Raw genomic sequence first — 21,374 nt, forward strand, 5'->3', positions numbered from 1 at the left:
AGGAAAGAGTGAATAATCAAGGTACTGTATTAATGTCCTGATGTGTCACTTTTTAGTGTCATCTTCACATGAAAGCATATATGTTACAAGTGACTTTTTCCACATTTGTTTGTCAAATTACATCTTTTATTTTCATCCATACTCTGAATTTCTTCTGTGATTCCATTCACAAAATCTTTAAAAATTGATATTTGCCACAATACTTAAAAAACAGTTCGTTTTTGAAAGATTCACCATGTTATACAGAAATCACCCAGAAAACGTAATCTTGAAAACTGGTCTTCTGAGCCCATAAAGGCTGATAAAAAGAGAAGCAGACATGACATTGTCATGGTGATTTATAGTCACCTGGAAACATTGATTTAATATTTGATTAACATAAAGTTTTTTAATCCTTAACAAAGATTAAAGAACATTTCCAATCTAGAGAAGAAAATTCATTTTAGGGAAATAGGTACAGTGTCCTTACCTCTGTCACCACATCGTGGAATGAACACCAGAATATACAGGCATTTATAAGACACTCTTGCTTTAAAGGTGCTACAATGCTAGTAATATTTGAGAATTGGTATTTTCCTTTGTTTTTGAATATTTAATAGTCAGTAGTCTCACTTGCATTTAGAAATCTTTGATTTTTCTAATTATACTAATTAGCATGTGATTTTTCTACAGATTTAGATTGGTCTTTCTTTTAGAAGACACCTGCTACAGATTGTACATTTTAAATAAAATCACCTAGGAGTCAATGAAATGTACATTACTAAATTTATAATTTCCCACTACTTTTCATGGAAGCTTGGGGAAAAAAGGACTATAATATAATTTTATTATATAGAATTATATCATTTTGACATGATATACAAAAATCAATTCTAAATCGACCCTCGGATTTTAGTAGGTTTAATAAACTTCTGCTTTGCTTTATTTCTTAATCTAGATTTCTTGTTGAATTGACTGAATAAAGCAAAAGAATGTTCCTTCTTTCATAAATCCCTGAGAAATTGGGTTACTCACCTTTCTTTTCCTTAGGCTTCATTATTGCCTTGTGCCCACATTTTTTGTTTCTAGTGTCAGTGTACTCTTTCCATTTATAATTTCAGTGTTTATCTATAAATACTGAATTTGTATCAAATATAAAAGTAGGATTGACTTGGGTTACTTCTTAGTTCGCTCCAAACCTAAGATTGTGTGATTTTTTAAATGCTATATCAAATAATGCTTACATATTGCAAAAGTAAATGAAAAAAATGCTCTATATGATCCATCATTACTTAGATTCAGTAACTTAGGCCATTACCTCTAAAACTGTATCTGCAGAGCTTTCATCTTTTTCCTTATTCAGTGTCATTCCTACATCAGATTATCTCACTCAACTCTTTTGGCTTTTGTGAAGGTGTATGGGCAAGTCTTCGCTCTAGCACTCGCTTGATCAGCTCTCCAACATCCTTCATTGATGTTGGCGCCCGCCTGGCAGGCAAGGATCACTCGGCCTCCTTTAGTAATAACACCTACCTACAAAACCAACTCTTGAAACGCCAAGCAGCTCTTTACATATTTGGTGAAAAATCACAACTAAGGGTAAGATTTATTTTTCTCACTAGAAACATTGTGGATGCACTAAAGCAATGTATAAGCCTCATCTCACAAACCAGCATTCCTAGAAATATTTTTGTAGTGTGGATTCTGGAATTAAGAATCTCCGGGAGCAGATATGGCTCAAGTGTTTGAGTACCTGGTTCCCACATAGGAGGTCCTGGGTTCGGTCCATGGTGCCTCCTAAAAACAAAAACAACAAGCAGACAAATAAAACAAACCAACTCAGGGGAGGCATTGTGACTCAGTGGTTGAGCACCAGCTTCCTACATACAAGGTCCCAGGTTCAGTCCCCAGCCCTGGTACCTCAAAAAAGAATCATTCTCATATTGAGACATGAGAAGGCCAAGGTTGTGTACTAAATAACATTTTTTTAAACTTTGCAAGACTGTGTATACAGAGACACATACTCTAATTCCCGAGAGTGAGAAACTTCAAAATATTGGATGCTAATCAACTTTATTCTATTAAATTAAAGGTAGACTACGTCCAAAAGCAGTGATTTTTCCTCAGATTTTGTTTTTGCAATTCACAGATTACAAAATAAATTACATTACTACTAACAGGTTTTGTGTAGGAAATGGAAATGTTTGTTAATTCAAAAATCCCCTCAAATTTTATTCCAGTGCTATCCTCAGCACTTAGACAATCCAGACAGACTCTGGGCCGAACCAAGGAGAAAAGTTCATGAACAGGATGCTCTGGTCCTCTGTCTCCTCAGCAGCAGCCCACATGCTTGATCTATAAAACGCCAGTGCCTGACCCAGGCTTTCCAGCTCTTCTCCATTCTCTCGACTGCTGCAGTCTCTTAGTCACCAAACTGTAGGGTAGAGGGCATGAAACCACTGGGTAATGCTTAGTTTTTAAATCTGCATATGTGTCTTCTGATATGGCAGATAATTTTACATCCAGAAAATAGTTCTGACATTTTTCAGCAATAACCCATGATTGCCCTCACAGCCTCCTTGACATCAAGGTAATTTCTAGAGCACAGACTTTCCACACTTTCACTCACCACTTATTCACCACCTGCATCACTCCCCGAGGTTTGTCTCCTGAATGCTCTCCTTTGTCATATCAATCCTCCAATTAGCTGTGTGATGTTCCATATATAAGAAAGCAAGATTGACCACTTGAAGTTCCTTCCTTCTTCCCTCACTCCCTCCCTCACTCCCTCCCTCCCTCCCTCCCTTCCTTCCTTCCTTCCTCCCTCCCTTCCTTCCTACCTTCCTCCCTTCCTCGCTCCCTCCCTCTTTCCCTCCCTTCCCTCACTCCCTCCCTCCCTCCCTTCCCTTGCTCTTTCTTTCTTTCTTTCTTTTTCTTTCATCAATAAATTACTATATTTAAAAATTGTCATTCCACCTCCTTGCACAATACCTATTTGCATTTGTGTATATTCCATTCAAGTTTTGTTTTTTCTTAATTGTTTCTGGAGTATGGGTCTATAGCAACAAAGCAAACATATAGGAATGCAGATGAGAGTGACTTATTCTAAAAATAATCTTGAATTGGACCATATTTACCTTTTTAAACTCATGTACTTTGGTTCTTTATTAGTAGTAGCAAATTCCTTATGACCTACCAGTGTGTCTCAACACTACGGTTGATAACTCCTAGTTTATAAGACAGGCATACTTATCTCATGTATAGATGGGAATTAGAAAAGAATCTAGTTTTCCAGAAAAGTAAAATATCTTTCATCTATTACAATTTTTAAAAACGAATGAAAAGAATATCATATATGCTGCTAACTTATTTTTCTCAAGCAATAAATCATCTTATATAATATTCATAATTTTTATAATTACTGTATAATATTCCATATTGTTGGATGTTTCTTGATTTTTTATCTGTAAAAATGTACTTTTTTAAGGATGTAGTTTTTTTAATTGAGATGTGATTTACTAGTTCGTTTCTATATTTAAGATTATTTCTTTATGATAGAATCCTAAAAGTGGAATTACTAAGACAAAGAATTTAAACATTTTGTTTCTTGATACATAAATGGAAATGCTATTGGGGAAAAAAAAACCTTGGGAAGTTCCCTTTTTTTTTTTTAATTTTAATAGGCTTTTTAAAAATTCTAAAATAACCAATATGCAATATTAAATTTACCCTATAAATAGGTCTTTGACAAGATTTTTACCTTTAGAAAAGCAGATGGCCCCATAGAATAATTTGGGGGAAAATGTAAAGAAAGTGGAATATGAGAAAATTCATACAATTTTGACATAAGAAGCAGAGAAGTTTAAATCCTCTTCTGAACTAAACAACCAGATTATCAAAATAAAATGAAATATACCAACGAGCTATTGGTATAGCATTCTTTAATTACAAATGCAGCAGCTGATATCTTACACAATAACATTCCATATGGATCAAAGATATAATTGATAAAATTACTCAAATAATATACAACTTGATACATGTGTCATCTTAAGTTAAAAATTATTGTCCCAAAGCTAGAAGTCAACAAAACCTTTCACTTTTTACTCTAAACATTTCTGTAGTATTAACTTTAGAAAAGTAACTACAATGTTAGTAGTTTTGGGACAATAAGGTAGTGTTTTTACTTCCTTATCAATGCTTATCTCTACTTTTTTTTTCATTTTTACAGCAAATATGTTTTACTTGCGTAATAAGAAACAAAGATTTATGTATCTACAAACTTTAATTTGTAGAATTCTGGAACCCCAACAGTATATTGTGTTTCAATTGCAGTGGGCGTGTTGGGGAGACTTAGTTTACGTTGTCTTTTGCGTAACCAAGCTGTCTATGTGTCATTGGTTCCTGTTTAAACTTCCAGGTCCACAGCCCTATAATTGACTTACATAAGGTATTATAAACTTCATCAAGTTGTAGCGTACCAGTAGTCTCTTCAAGTTCTCAAAATGACAACATTTTTTAAGCGAAGTAATATACCTCCAGAAAGGAGTAGTTTTGCCATTCCAGGCAAACGACAGGACCTTATTGAATAGTTTTTTCAAGCAGCGCAAGTTTGGCTTTCCTGATCCATTACAGCCTCTGCAGCTACTTGACCTCAACTATATCTGTAAGCATTGCCCTGTTGGAAGAATTGTTCTTTTACCTACAGCACTTCATCTGCCTAACTCTCTACATTTTTATCCACAGAACTTCAAATTAGAATTTGCTTTAAATTGTGAGTTTGTTCCTGTTGAATTTCATGATATCCGACAAGTGAAAGCCAGCTTTAAAAAGCTAATGAGGGCTTGTATCCCAAGCACCATCCCTACTGACTCCGAAGTGACCTTCCTGAAAGCATTGGGAGACTCTGAGTGGTTCCCACAGGTAATGTCTGGAGTAGCTTGTCTCAAAACCCAAAGAAAAGGTGACCCAAGAGAATAAGCAGAACCTATACCTGAGAAAAAAATATGCTGCTTCTGCACTACCCCACCAACTCCCTCTGTAAGGGCCTTTCAGTTCCAGGATATGATATAGGAGATGAGGAGGTAGAATTCTTGAACTTCGGGTTCTTATCTCTGTATAATTGATGGCTTGATATCAGTAGGATTTTAAAGAGGAGAGAATTATCTTCAGATGTAAACTTTTTTATATACAACAGAGTTCATCAGCATATTTTTATAGAGTTCCTGCTCTGTTTGTCAGCACAGTGAAGATCCAGAGGAGAATGAATTCTGCATGACTCCAGGAACATTTCCCTCCTACTTTTTCACCTTCCTTTTGCCCCTACCTATTCCATATCTTTAGATTTTATGTTCACCGCAACCAGCCACCAAAGGCACCTTGGAAGCCCAGCATCCTACTGAAGGTTCCAGAAAAAAACACATATCCTTCCTTCAGCTAAGTCAAGCTTAGGATGCTTTTAATTGAACTTTTTTTGAGAAACTAAGGGAAAATAGGTATGCCAGCACATAGACACCCACATTTCTTCCAAAGCACAGAAGGAAAGGTATTTTTGACGTGTATGTTTTAGACCTCAGCCTTGTCTTTAGGCCCCGATGTTGTGTACATTATTCCTTCTCTCCCCCATGCCCAACCCTTCTGTCCCCTGCCATTCTCAGCCTCTAAGTTTATTTACCTTCCTTCCTCTCTTGAGGCAAAAAATGGGTTGTTTCTCACAGTACATTGGATTAACAACCAAGAAAGCCAGGAAACGATGTGTGAATCCAGGGCAGTGACTGTTTTCAAGGAACTCAAATTATAGAGAAACACAACCACATGTACAGTTAGCTATAAATATACTTCAGAGTGTGTTCATTACTATTAAAGAAATTCAGGGTCTTTCAGGTGCCCATGGAAGAAGCTGATTAATACTCTTTTCTGTCTGTGTTTATATGTTCTGTGCCCTGCTCCTGCTAGAAAGTGATCGTTACCAGAAATTAATGACTAGAAACAACTTTCCTTTCTTGGGATATTGGGATTTTAAAAGTTAACTCTTAGAGCAAATGGTAAGCCAAAGAGAATTCAGGCCTGGTGATGGCTGTGATATAGGCACAATAAGTGTCCTCTCCAGCAACATGTACCTTGTTCCTATGTTTAAAATAGCCTTTTTCTTCCTAAATTCAGAGTTAGATTCATACCACAGATTATGTCATGTGATGTTTAAAATATTTTTAAAAACTAGATTGTTACACATACGGTTTTAAAATCTATATGCTGTGTTCATATCCTAATTGTTCATTAGGGAATTTAAGTCAGTAGGCTTGGCTTAAAAACTTAAGCACAAATGTAAGTTTTCTTCTTATTTAATATATAGTAGTGACAAATTAGAAATATGTTTTTAAGATATAATTTACTTACCATAAAATTCATCCTTTTAAAAAGTGTACAAATCAGTGGTTTTTAATATATTCACAAAGTTGTGCCACAAACACCGCCATTTAATTCCAGAAGAATTAGGAGTATTTTTTTTTAATTATTTATTTATTTTTTTAAAGTTACATTCAAAAAATATGAGGTCCCATTCAACCCCCCCGCCCCCACCCCCCTCTCCCCCCACAGCAACACTCTCTCCCATCATCGTGACACATCCATTGCACCTGGTAAGTTCATCTCTGAGCATCACTGCACCCCTAGTCAATGGTCCACATCATAGCCCACACTCTCCCATGTTAGGAGTATTTTAAATAGAACTTACTACATCATGGGAAAACAGTTCTTAAGTCCTCAAACTTAAAATCTCTGTCTTTTCTTCTCTGTGGGATTATAGCTTTTCTTCTCTTTTATGGGAAATCATGTAAGGTCAATTAATTTCATTATATATCACTTGAACACATTGTTTTAAAATGTGCCTACTTTTAAAATGTGTCACTGTTTAGTCTTGATATTGACAAAAATCTTTCTAAGTATTTAAAAAAACATTCGATGTTCTTTTCCTCCAAATTTTTTAGCCTTAAACTCTGACTTGTTTGCCTCTCTAAGGTTGGTAGAAAGTCTGTCTGTCCTTTATGCTCTGAAAGCACTTATCTAATTATGGCCCCCCCTTCCTATCAGCTTCACAGGATACTGCAGCTGGCTGTGGTTGTATCAGAAGTACTTGAGAGTGGTTCCTCGGTTTTAGTCTGTTTGGAAGAAGGCTGGGATATCACTGCACAAGTAAACTATTATATATTTTTTCAGATATGTAATTTTATATTTGTATTTTAATTTAGTTTTAAATTTTGCAAATAATCCTTTTGTATAACGACAAATGTTTTTATGGATGGAGAAAGTGCCATGTTAAACACGACCTGGTATCTATCAGGAAGCTCTGTGTCATGGGCTTTCGGCCCTCTACATAGCCTAAAGCCCTGCCTCATCAAGCGTCTTCATCTACAGGTATATCATGCGAGTATGCATACGGAGCCCTTGACTAGCAGTGTGGCATGTGGACCGCCCTTTCTTGGTTTTGTCAGTCCTTTCCCTGGCTGTCTATTAGCCCCTCCTTTAGTCACTCCAGAGTGAAAAGAAAAGGTTTGCATACAAACTACATTAGGACATTAATCTACACCACTGAAAAGTACATGTAAATCCGCACTGATCCTCTGGTTTCATTAATTAACCTATGGGAAGGCCACAGTAAGCAAACTTCTCAGTTAAGGACTCAAATCTTGATTCCCTAAAAAAATAAAAAATAAAAAATGGCTCAAATGAATTTGAGTTTTAGTTTTTACTGGAAAGTTTGCGGAATTAATTTCATTGTCTATCCTGATGCAGGTTGTGAACAAATTTGCTGTCCAGGTAACTTTGCTTGTGAATTAGCTACCATCAAAAGAAAGTACTTGTATCTTAGCACCAGGGCTTTCTTAGGACTAAAAGTAATGAAATATCTATACTGCTTGTACCCTAGGTGACATCCCTGGTTCAGTTACTCAGTGATCCATTCTATAGGACACTTGAAGGCTTCCGGATGTTAGTTGAAAAAGAGTGGCTCTCCTTTGGTCATAAATTCAGTCAGCGGAGCAGCTTGACCCTCAACTGTCAGGGTAGTGGTTTTGCTCCAGTCTTCTTACAGTTTTTAGACTGTGTACACCAGGTAAGTAAAGCAATAATAAATTGACTTGCTCTGAGGAAAATAAGAGAACTAGCATTTAATTAGCATTGCTTTGTTATTCCAAGTACCTTCATCTCATAACTCTGTTGAATTCAGCCATAGGACATGCGAAATCAGCAATGGACTTTCAAAGATGGGGAAGGAAAAATACTAGTTAGTTTCTGAAACTAGGACAGCTGAGATGGCTATTGGGATGGCCCCAAAGTGGGGTGACCAGACTTCTAAAATACTATCTCCAAAAGAGAAGAAGAAACTTGGGTTTGTTTTCCAAAAAAACTCCCCCGGGGTAGAACAGCAAAACTCTCTAATGGCGGGGCCTGAAATCCAGTGCATGCTCTGCCCAGTTTGGGAGAACCCTAGCTTGTCCTAGGTTTATAGGCAGTAAAGCTCAACCCCCAGAGAAAGAGTCATGGCCCAGACAGACAGACATATGGAGTGAGAGCACTGGCTCAGTTCTCCTAGGTTACCTTATTAGGACTAATCAAGAGACTAGTGAGAAGCCTGAATATATGATCCAGGAAAACAAAGTGTCGGGGAGAAGAGCAGGGAGAAGATGTGAGAGCTCTAGGCTCCCTCTGTATCGAATACAAAATTCTTGTTGAAGCCTTAGTCGGAATTAGCTTGAGAATTGGACAAGTTTGGACTTGCAAGTTGAGGGCACTGGTTCCAATGGCTAAATTGGCCTAGAAAAGGTAGGGTTAACATTTCCAGCCTTATTTCATCTACACCACAACCCCCAGGGATAAATAAATGGGTTCTGTCCAAATATTTACCAGAAGAGTGAGCCTGTTTGAAGTAGATTGGCTTCACATACATATTGGAAAGAAAGGCAGAAAAATTTTCAGGAACCCCAATTGAAGTAGGTATTCTGACAGACCTAATTGGTATGTGGTTATGTTTTGTTTTGTTTTGTTTTTATTCCATTATTCACTCAGTCAGCTTTATTAATTCATTATATATTTTTAAAATAACAGCTTTATTGAGATATAGTTCACATACCACACAACAATTCACCTATTTAAAGTGTGGAAGTCAGTGGTTTTTAGTATATCCACATATACTAAATCAATATCCACAGTATCCACAGATATCCACAATCAATTTTAGAACATCATCCCAAAAAGAAACCCTATACCCATTAGCATCACTTCCCATTTCCCCCCCATTTATGTTTTTGAGTACTCCAATGAGCTTCTTAAAGAAAAAAAATTAAATTATTCTAACTGATTTTGTCTGTGCACTATCTGGGTGCTGTTCACAAGGGTGGAGTCATACTTTTGAACACTTTTGAAGCAAATGGCATATTGCTTTTCTGTTTGAATATTAGTCTTTTTATGCATACTTCTTTTGGAAAATACATAAAGGAGAATTTTAGAGATCATTGTATCTGAACCAGAAAGCATAACTTTCTATTAAAAGAAAGAAGCAAGTATCTTTTCTCTAGAGGGGTGAAAGCATGTGAGTTCTCATGAACACTCTTTTTATTTCTAGCTTATTTTCTTATTATGCTTGCCAAATACACCTGGCTATATCCTGCCTCCAAACTTGTATATATTACTGCTAAAATAGTTACTAATATTTACTGACTGCTTACTATGTGCCAACCACTCTCTAAGCATAATATATATTATTTTATTTCACAATTCTTTCTACATAATCTTCTTTGAACCCCTTCCTGACCCCTTCATTTGTATTCTTAAAGAGTTATATACAGATTTCTTTGGTACCATCTGTAACAATAGAGTATATTTATTTGTGTATGTACATTGCCCTTGGTAACGGACAATGGCATATTAATCTTCATATCCATAGTATCTAACACAATAAAATTTCAGTCTCTGGAATATAAAAGGCAGTCAATAAATATGTATTATGCATGAATAAATGAAAATTTGAGTGACCATAAGCCTTGTTCAGGCCCATCATCCTTCAATGAGACCATCTAAAATATCCTAAGTAGAATTACTAACAATCTTCTGAAAGCTCAGGTACAATGCTATTAATCTCCTTTGTATAAACCTTCAGGGTTGGGGAGCAGATGTGGTTCAAGCAGTTGAGTGCCTGCCTCCCACATGGGAGGTCCTGGGTTCTGTTCACAGTGCCTCCTGAAGAAGACAAACAAACAACTAACAGACATGGAGAAAAAATAATGAGCAGACAATGAGAAAAAACAATGAGCAGACAACAAGCAAATCCAAACGAGCAGGGAGTGGTTGTGGCTCAAGCAGTTGTGTGTCCACCTCCCACTTGGGAGGTCCCATTCAGTTCCTGAAAAAAAAAAGAAAAAAAAAAGATGAGCAAGCAGATGAGGGAGCCATGGGGTGAGGGGAAGGGTGCATAGAAAAACCTCCAGGGTAAACAAAAAAGAAGAAAAACCGTCAATGGCTCCACAGTTGCTCAGAAATTACTCTTCTTCATATCTAATTTTATATAATAATGGAGTCATTGCCTTGTTGAATTTTTCCTTGAAAGGTTCTTGGTAAAGTACCTCACTAGAGGCCTATACTCTGTGTCAATAAGTACATACAATCAGTTTTTACCCCTACATTGAGATCATATCGTTATTTATTTAAGCGAACACTAGATAAAGTATTTAGATTTCTTTAAGGGTCTATGATATACAAAAAAATATCTTTAAATATTACACTCACAATCCCTATAATGAGGTGGTCACTCTTAAAGAACATGTACAAGCAGACCAAATGTAGAAGCATTAGAGTCATATGTCCCATCTAAATATGACTCTGAAGAATAAACTCATTGAGAGGAGTGACAAGTAGAACCACCCATGATGACATTTTTTAAAAGTAAGAATTGAACTAATTGTGTAGCAGACTTCTTTACTGTGCCTTTAAGATAGCATCCATAAGTATATAGAAAATGTTCATGTTTTCAGTTTCATATAATTTTATCCCAAAATTAACATAATTGAATTTCTGCCATTCCTTATCTTTTAGGTTTTGTGGCTATGTATTACGATTCCATTAACTTTTTAAAAAAATTCTTTTAATTGAGGTGAAATTCACAAAACAGAATATTAACCATTATAAAGTAAACAATTCAATAACATTTAGTATATTTACATTTGTGCAACTAGACCTCTATCTAGTTCCAAAACATTTTCATCACCCCAAAAGGTAACCTTATACCCATGAAGCAGTTACTACCCATTTTCCCCTTCTTAGCCCCTGGCAACCACCAATATTCTTTCTGTCTCTATGGATTTGACTATTCTGGATATTTCATATAAATGGAATCATACATGGGACCTTTTGTGTCTGGCTTCTTTACCTTAGCATAATGTTTGCAAGGCTCATCCATATGATAGCAAGTAGCAGCACTTCCTTCCTTTTTATGGCTGAATAAGGCTGTGCCTTTTTTATATATCATCTTGAGGTAATACCCTAATTTTTTACAAGGTGAAATAGAGTTTTAATGACTAAGTTGAGGGAGCAGATGTAGCTCAAGTGGTTGAGAATTTGCTTCCCATGTATAAGATCCCAGATTCCATCCCTAGTACTGCCTAAAAATAAACTAATTAAGCTAGCAGCTCTCAAAATCAACTTATGTTCCATAACTCTGAAATATAATGAAAAACTTAAAACCAGGAGAATTCTTAATGAGGAAAGAAGCTGCTGAATTACAGTAAGAACAATTTGGCATTTTAACTTCCCTGCCTACCATTCCCAATACTCCAGCTTAGTGGCAGACATGAAGGCAATTGCCTGAATTCCTGGTGTAGCTTGCTGGTGCCAGAGGGAGCAATGGGGACCTTGTTCTCAAAGATTTGGGCTGTGTGTTTTCACCTGTCTTGTGGCTCCCAGAGGAATTAGGGTCTTGGGTCTTGCCTTTTTGATAGCCTTGGAGCTTTCTCAGGGCTGAGGTGGCCTCCAGGGCAGCATTTGTCAGAGGCATTAGAGACAAACTTGCTGCAGATGCCTACTTGCAAAAGATATCTGACAGGAGAGAAGCATTAGACAGACTAAAAAGTCTGGAATGAAAGAGGCTGGGGAATGGGATCCATGGATGTGGCAGGCTGAAATTATTTTATGAATCCCAAAAAAAGAGAAAGATTATGTTCTTAAACTAATGTATTTCTGTGGGTATAATACCTTTTGATTACATTAAATTCAGTTGAGGGCCCTTTAATTAGATTACTCAATAAAGTAATCTTTATTGGCTTTTGACTGGACTGTATCACCGAGGTGTGGGCCAGCTTGGGTCTCTGCCCTCTGACTAAGTCTGATATAAATGACACAGAGAGAGACACACATAGTCACAGAAAAGGAGACCTCTCCCATATTTGATCTTGCCATGTCAGAGAAAGGACAACAGTTTCACAACAGCTGAGCTTCAAGGAGGGACGCCCCTGAAAGGCTCAAAGAGCTAAAGCCCAGGGAGAAATGAGCCATATGCCTGAAAGCTTATATCTGAACTCAAGAAGAAAGCAGATCCACCTAGACTGAGAAGAAAAAGCCCAGAAGAGAAAATCCCTGTGCCAGGTTGGCCCACAACTGCAGAAAGGCAGAGATCTGTGGCCATCTTGCTTTGCCATGTGGTAGCTGTCTTTCGTGAGAAAGTACCTCTTATGATGCCCTGATTTGGACTTCTTACAGCCTTGGAACTGTAAGCTTTTACCCAAAATAAATACCCTTTATAAAAGCCAACCCATTTTTGGTACTTTGCATCGGCAGCCTTTGGCAAACAAAAACAATTGGGGAATAAGGGCTTTGAAGAGCTCCTGCATACATTAGAGAATCTAGGATGCCACACTCATGCTTAGAGCTCAGCACATGCTCAGGAAAAAACAAGAGGTACTAAGCTTTCACTTCATGCTGATATTTAATCTCTGCATGAGCAACAAGTGAAGACTAATGACCAGTTGGAAACACCCTGGCTAAGCACTGAAGGAGTACCCCAATAAAGCCAATTTGTAAAAAGCAGGAGAGGGTTTGGGTGAGTTTTCTTTGTTTTGGTTTGGTTTGGTTGTTGTTTTGGGCATTTAAGGAAATTTCTGTACAAATCACTAGCTGACTACTAAGCTAATCAAACAGGAGCTTCAGTGGCCATGTGTGGTGATTTGGAACTGTGTATACCCAAAAAAAACATGTTCCTAAAGTTAATCCATTCCTGTGGGTGTGAATCCATTCTAAGTATGACCATTTGATGAGGTTATTAAGTTAAGGTGTAGTCCACCTCAACCAGGATAGGTCTTACTTCTTTTATTGGAGTCCTTTGTAAGAGAATGAAATTCAGACAGAGAGAGAATGCCACAGGAAGCAAGAAGCTGAAATGGAATCTGGAAGAGAAGAAAGAGATTAGGAGATGCCACCATGTGCCTTGCCATGTGACAGAGGAACCAAGGATCACCAGCATCCAGCCCCAGAATGCCACACTCTTTGGGGAGAAAGCATCACTTTGATGATGCCTTGATTTGGACATTTTTCCCAACCTCAAAACCATGAGCAAATAAATCTCTGTTGTTTAACCTGACCTATTTCATGGTATTTTCTGAATCAGTCTAGGAAGCTAAAACATAAGCAAGAAAAAAGTATAGTCTTTAACAAAACTACTTTCATCAAATCACTAAACAAAGAACTATAACACGTATCAAGTAGTGACAACAAATCTGATTTCCAGAGTTAACACATTATGATGTCCAGTTTCCAATTTAAAAAATTATGAGAAATGCAAAGAGCAAAAATTTTTGCCCCTTCACAGGAAGAAAAGCAATTAATAGAAACTGCTCATGAAGAACCTGACACCTTAGATATACTAGAAGATTTTAAATCAACAGGCTAAAGTCTGCTGAAAGAACTACAGGAAACCAGGAGAATGATGTCTTACCAAATTAAGAATATCAATAAATTTGTTGAAAAACATTAATCTACATATCCAGAAAGCTTAATGAATCCCAACTAAAAGAAACTTAGAATTTGCACCAAGACACATTGTATTCACACTGTCAAAATCCAAAGACAATAAGTGGATCTGGAAGCAGCAAGAAAAAAATTACTTATCATGTAAATGGATCCTCAATAAAAGTTAACAGCTGATTTCTCATAAGAAACCACGGAAGCTAGAAGACAGTGGAATGACAGATTTAAAGTGCTGAAAGAAAAAACTGTCAACCAAGAATTCTATATGCAGAAAAACTCTCCTTCAAAAAGAAAGATTCCAGGCACTCAGACAACCAAGGTGGCAGTATAAGATGCTCAGGGTGCCATTCCCCTTCAGAATCTTTGAACAACTAGGAAAAACTGGCAGAGCCAACATCCTTAAAACCCCAAAAAACAGATAAAGGATTTCAGTAACTGACAGCACCAAATCAAGAAAATTAAGCTTTAAATAATGGCTAGAGAAATTCTTGGCATCCTTGCTGACCCCTCCTCCAACCCCTTCCTGGCATGGATCCAGCCTCTGCTCCCATTGTTGGTACTTAGCCATTTTCTGGAGAGAGCAGAGTAACCTCGATGTGTATACTGGGGCACAAGTATTTTGTTGCCGTACTATAGAGTGGCAGACTGAAAAACTTAAGCCAGGACACTCATCTGTAGGCAGGAGCAGCTTGTGAACAAATAAAACAGGGTAATCAAAAATTAAGTCGGGAAACGGACTTTGGCCCAGTGGTTAGGGCGTCCGTCTACCATATGGGAGGTCCGCGGTTCAAACCCCGGGCCTCCTTGACCCGTGTGGAGCTGGCCATGCGCAGTGCTGATGCGCGCAAGGAGTGCCGGGCCACGCAACGGCGTCCCCCGCGTGGGGGAGCCCCACGCGCAAGGAGTGCGCCCGTGAGGAAAGCCGCCCAGCGTGAAAGGAAAGAGCAGCCTGCCCAGGAATGGCGCCACCCACACTTCCCGTGCCGCTGACGACAACAGAAGCAGACAAAGAAACAAGACGCAGTAAATAGACACCAAGAACAGACAACCAGGGGAGGGGGGGTGGAATTAAATAAATAAATCTTAAAAAAAAAAAAAAATTAAGTCAAAGCTGCCTGGGACAAAGGATTACCTACTTTAAGTTACGCAAGAGAGCACCAGAATGGGAAGAACGTCTAGTTTAAAGGGAGTGGTCATTTGAATTTCTGTAAATAGAGATTCCTAAGACCACAAATGAGCACAAACGCAGGATGAGACACAGGCTCAGAAATGGGAGAGGACCCTGCACGTCACTTTCACCTCAGGCTAATCTTATGATAGGAGGGTTAAACTCTGAAGGAGAGCAATACTCTACAGAGCCAATTTGAAAGACTATGAAAGGTTTTTTTTTGCATTGGTTTTTGTATTTTTTTGTTGGTGGTGGTGCCTGGCACTCAAGGAAACCTATCATATCACTAGCTGGAAACACATTTAAGGAACAGACAGCTCAGAGACTAAATTCAAGAGTTAACACTTTAAAATATTAAAACAGTGTGCAACAAATGATTACAAGACAAGCAAAAAAAAACAGAAAATGATGGCCCATCCAAAGGAACAATATAAAAAGGGAATGAAGCTAGAAATTTTAAACATTTTCTATGAAAGAAACAAGGCAAAACAAGACTACACACTGTATGATTCCATTTATATAAAATTCTAGTAAAAACAAAACCACATTGTCAAAAAGCAGATCAGTGATTGCCAGGGAACAGTGGACAGGAAAAGGGCTTGACTGCAAATGGCACAAACTTTTTAGAAGGAAAAAATTATTCTATAAGTTGATTGTGATGGTGGTTACACAACTATGTACAATTGCCAAAACTAGTCAAACTGCTTAAAATAGGGAAATGTTATTGTATGTAAGTTATCCTTCAATAAATCTGAAACAAAAATCTCAATATCTCAGTAACTGGAGGTCCAGAAAAAGAAAACTGTGTCTATTTAGTTTCTCCATAAAATGTGTCAATGTGTTGCCCAGAAAGCACTTATAAGCCTGGCTGCCTGTTTTCTAGAAGCAGGGCAAGAAATGAATCTAGGGAGATACCAGCTGAGTATGCAGACTTTTTCTTTTTCCATGCTATTTTCAGTCCCAAGCCTCCCACTCACCCAAGTCCAGAGCTTATCAAGTTCAGTTTTTCCAAAGAACAAAGCTCTAGTCCCTTTCTATGGAAAAGGTAATCACATAGCTACAAGGAATAGGAAAGGGCCCTGGAAATTCTAACCAATGTATCTCAATTCCAACTAGTCCCCATTTTCAGCCCTCATTTCATCCCTATGTTACAGGCAAACTGGTACCTTCTCCAATGGTGTTCTTCCTACAGGTGTCCCAATGTCACCTCTGCTCAGATATCATTTACTACTATTCTTTCTTCCATTTTCTATCTATCTTTCCAAAATTTGCTGAATTTTTTTGGCCTGCTACTTCTTTCCTCCCAGCCTCCCCACCCCTTTGTGGGTTTTTTACCTTTTAATTCCTTTCTGAGATTTTAGGAAGGAGGGGAAATGTATACTTTTTAATGGGAGGAGAGTTGCAGGGGGCTGAGCTTGGATAGCTGAATTGGGCTTCAGTTGAATACACTATTAAATGTGTTAAATCTTTGTTCAACTTGCATAATTCTGCATGCCTAAACATTAGAGTCAGCAAAAGAATCCACTCACAATCAGAAAGAGATGGGAGGTTCTCATATAAAACATACTGTCCTTGCAGATGGGAAACATCATTCTGTCCCAAGTACAATAATTACTTGGAACCTAATGCTTGTACTTTATTTACAGGGGTGGGGTGGGAGAATCAGGAGTCTACAATGTTGAAAGTTAACCTGTATTCTGTAAGTGCCCCGTAAGTGGTGTGAACAAAGCAATTTAACATAAACTGAAATGAAGTATAAATTACATTCCTTTTATCTCTAGAACATATCAAAAGATGCTTAAAATACATAGTGTTGTTATATAAAGCAATTTGTATATATTCAATTTTCAGTTACTCTATTTTAAATAAGGAGTTAAAATTCAAATGTTCTGTATAAACCAGTTGACCGAAATAAAAAACATAAATTGACTTTTAATGAAAGCACAATTATTTTTAGATGACTGCTTTACAAATTTTAAAAATAATATTGTTCAGGGTCTAAAGACCCCTTTAGGGTGATTACCAACCTAGCTGTACCACATTAAAAAACTTTAACTAAATTTTTTTTTTTAATTCACCTGAACCGTCCTTTGACTTAGTATCCCATACATAATAACTTGAGTGCAGACAAGTCATGGCAAAGTGAGCATATGACCTTAATTGCAGCATTTAAAGTATGCTTAGCTATGATAGTTATCAGTTTTGGTGAAACAAATTATTTTGTGCCATAAAGGGATTGTTTATTCATTCAAAAACAGAGGAGTCTAAGAAGAATGTAGTTAACAAATAGTGCTTCTGACTTAATTATAAGGTAATGTTTCATCATCTCCTACATAACTGGTTTTAGGCATTAGAAAATGCCTTCTTTGAATGCCTTTCAAGTGAACATTAGTGCTTTACAAAGACTCTGGCTTTAACCAGACAATTCAAATTGGTGCTGTCCTCAGTCTCTCAGGGCCCCAAATCAGAGCCAGAGCCAAAAACTGAAAAATAAGTTCAAAATTACACAGCAGCAAGTGAAACTTTCCAGGGTGGAATGTATTCCCTGCCTATTAACCATTTCCAACATGCTGAGTGCCAAAAGGTGGTCCATGGAAATATGCCTGGCCTTGTCCATTAGTACTAATAAAGTTGCAAAGAAAACAGATGAAGCTCTGATCTTAAATTAGAACTGCCTCATCATATAAAAAGCCATTGTTTACGCCAGTATATCCAGGTGTCAGATGAATTATAAATGCTAAATCACTGTTTCATAATAGCAACATCTGGCAGATTTTTTGTTGCTTACAAAAGAAATTTGCTTAGTTCAAATGATATCATTACAAGATGCTTCCTTTTCTTAAAATAGTTGAGCCGAATTCAAAAGGAAAATTCATTCAAAATACAAAGATGAAATTTTCACCTAAATTTTTTTAAATATACCAAAGAAAAATATGTATAATGTCAATGAAAACAAGAAGTACAAGAAGTACTAGAGTAAATCTTTGAGAGCATCTCAGACTATTTTCATTATTTCCTACACTGAGAAAAACAAATATCAGTTTTAACTTTGCCTTCAAAGTTTATTCATTGTAAATTGACTCGCTCTGGTCTGGCTTTGTGATATTATTCTTTTCATGGCTACCACATACCAGCACTATGCAAACCCTATTTCAAATAGAAAAGATATTTGCTTTTTTGAAAATATTAGACTTGCTTGTGACCACCTGTGTGAGCAGTTTAGCAGCCCCCCTACACACATACACACACACACACACTTAAATTTGTTTCTCTGAAATTTATCCATTAATATTGGCAAAATAGCTGCAGGTAATGGATTCATGGTATAATCCCAAGAGGTTCTGGTACCTTCCTGTCTGCCATTCAACTGAAAACTGACAAAAATTGACATAATCCATGCTGTTTTATAATAAAGCAATTTTGTATGAAGGCTTTTAATATTTAAACCTGTAAAATCTGAGTTTGCATATGGGTCCTACCTACTGACTTTATGATCTTAGACAAATTATTTAATCTCTCTATACATCAGTTTCTTCCTCTATACAATACGGAAAGATTTTTTAAAATCTTATGTAAAGTGATTGGCATGGCAAAGGCACTTGAAAAGGTGCACAATTAGTATTTGTGAAATCTTAATCTGTAAAATAGCTAAAACTAATATTGATACCATACCCACAGATTTTCAAATGTAGATACCATTCTGTATAGGATCTTTTGTAACTTAATACTTGTAATTCCTGAAAGCAGAATCCAATTTTAATTTATTACATTTTATTCCCAAAATGTTGATCTTTCCTGGGATTTGAGTCATAGCTTATTTTTATGGGCTTTTAAATTTTACAAAGTATTTAATGACACATGGCAAAAAATAAAGTAAAACAAAAATTCACGTTTCTCCAAATTCCATTTCAGATTTCTTTCTTATAAATAAGTGAAATTGGCAGGTTTTAGTAAGTAATGGAAAACAAAACTAAAATGTCTCTTTTGCATCTGTATTTTTTATCTTCAGCAAGTTAAATGCAAAATTATTTTGAACAAAAGAATCCAGATGATGCCTGAGAGGACTAAAACTCTATTCATCAGCATATTTAGGGATGTGCTCATGTAGAATTGATTTGTTGGCAGAGATGCCTGTCATTACCAATTCTATGTAATATAATAAAGCTATATTTATTTCCAGCAGACTATATTTAGGCCCCAAAAATCTTGTGACTAGCAAAAGGAAAAACAAATGACACCAAAAGATATTCAATGGTCAATAAGCACATGAAAAGATGCACAACATCATTAGCCATTAGGGAAGTGCAAATTAAAACCACAATGACCACTTTCTCCACACCAATGCCACATTTTCTTTGATTACTAATCACAATAGTTGGTGCAGAGGTGCTCAGAGATGTATTCACCAAATGCAATGAATGTCTCACGATGATTGAGGAGGTTGTTGTTATGGGGGGAGGAGTGGGGTGGAGGGTATATGGGGACCTCATATTTTTTTAATGTAACATTAAAAAAAAAGACCAAAAAAAACACAATGAGATACCAATTCACACCCACTAGAATGGTATTATATATATATATATGTATGTATGTATATATACATACAGGTATACATACAGATATACAAAAAATAACAGTGAGTATGTAAAATGCTAGTCATTGTAGAAAACAACTTGGCGGTTCTTCAGAAAGTTAAATAGAATTACAATGACCTGTAAATCCTACTTCTAGGTATATCCCCAAAAGGAACTCAAACAGATACTTGTACACCAGTGTTCATAGCAGCATTATTCATGATAGCCAAAAGTAGAACAACCCAAGTGTCCATCAACAGATGTGTCGCAATTTGACACTGCTACCATTTTCCACTGGACTGAGGCCTGGGGGCCCCGGGGGAGTTAGGACAAATACAGAGACTATGCACACTCCGGAGACAGGGTTCTGGACCAAGTCTAACTTTGTTACGTAGGAACAGCAATTTATAGTTCAGGGCAATAGGGAAGGGGGCTAGGCAGTATTAGATTAGCGGGGGTGAATATATGTCCAAACAAGGAGAGGGGTAAGCTATGGGGGACGGTTAGGTTGATCACGTAGGCTGAGCTTTTTCACGCCATACTGCTTGATTGGTGGGGATCAAACAAAGGGAGAGGGGCTGGGAGAGGAGGAAGAAGGCGTGGTGTAGCTGGACAGGGCTACCTCGTGGTTAGCGGCCATTCCGGTCAGCTGTGTGGTTGCCTTAGCGCCAGCCTGTCGGCAACTGATGAGCTATGCCTTGTCGGCTGTGCACAGGGTGCTCTTGGGCTCTGTTATTCCTCCTACACAGATGAATAGATAAACAAAATGTGTTATATACATACAATTGAATATTATTCTGCTATAAAACTTCATTAAATTCTGATACATGCTAAACTATAGATGAACCTTAAAGGCATCATGCTGAGTTAAATAAGCCAGACACAAAAGGGCAAATACACTATAATCTCACTGATATGAAATAATTAGAGTAAGTAAATTCATAGAATTAGGAACTAGAATACAGATTATCAATGGCAGGGATGGGAGTAGGAAATGGGGAATTATATTTAATTGATAGAGCATTTCTTTTTGGGGTGATAGAAAAGTTTTGGTTATGGATGGTGCTGATAGCAACACAACATTGAATATTAACACCACTGAATTATGTATTTGAATGTGATTAAAAGTCAGAAATTTTATGTTGTATAAATGTTTACTAGAATTTAAAAAAAAATTTTTTAAACCATAGGACTGTATAACATGAACAGTAAACCCTAATTTAAACTATGGACTATAGTTAATAGTACAATTATAATATTTTCACCAGTTGTAACAAATGTACTACACTAATGGAAAGTTAATAATAGGGAAAACTTTATGTATGAGGGGAGGTATATGGGTACTCTGTATTTTTGCATGATTCTTCTATAAAACTATAGTTCCTTTAATTAAAAAAAAAGCTAAACATATATCTACCACCATATGATTTACCTATTCCATTCCTAGGTAATTACACAAGAAAAAATGAAGCATATGTCCATAAAAAGTTTTCTACATGACTATTCATAGCAGATCTATTTGTAATAGACAAAAGCCTGGAAGGCAGCACAAATGTCCATCTATAGGCAAATGGATAAAAAAAAAAATTGCCCTGTATTCATATAATAGAATACTAAGCAATAATTAAAAGGGAGTGCACTACTGA

General features: G+C 36.8%; 1 protein-coding gene across 5 annotated transcripts in view; it reads left to right on the plus strand.

Moving 5' to 3' along the window:
• SBF2 (SET binding factor 2) overlaps positions 1-21,374 on the plus strand; it is a 685,940-nt gene that overhangs the window by 631,695 nt on the left and 32,871 nt on the right. For all 5 annotated transcript variants that reach the window (XM_058305757.2, XM_058305758.1, XM_058305761.1 and 2 more), the window contains 4 exons: positions 1,394-1,578; positions 4,726-4,902; positions 7,069-7,170; positions 7,904-8,089. In XM_058305757.2, the coding sequence (XP_058161740.1) occupies positions 1,394-1,578; positions 4,726-4,902; positions 7,069-7,170; positions 7,904-8,089 (650 nt within the window). The remainder of the gene's footprint in view (positions 1-1,393; positions 1,579-4,725; positions 4,903-7,068; positions 7,171-7,903; positions 8,090-21,374) is intronic.

The sequence above is a fragment of the Dasypus novemcinctus genome, chromosome 10 (assembly GCF_030445035.2).
Source record: "Dasypus novemcinctus isolate mDasNov1 chromosome 10, mDasNov1.1.hap2, whole genome shotgun sequence".
Lineage (NCBI taxonomy): Eukaryota > Metazoa > Chordata > Mammalia > Cingulata > Dasypodidae > Dasypus > Dasypus novemcinctus.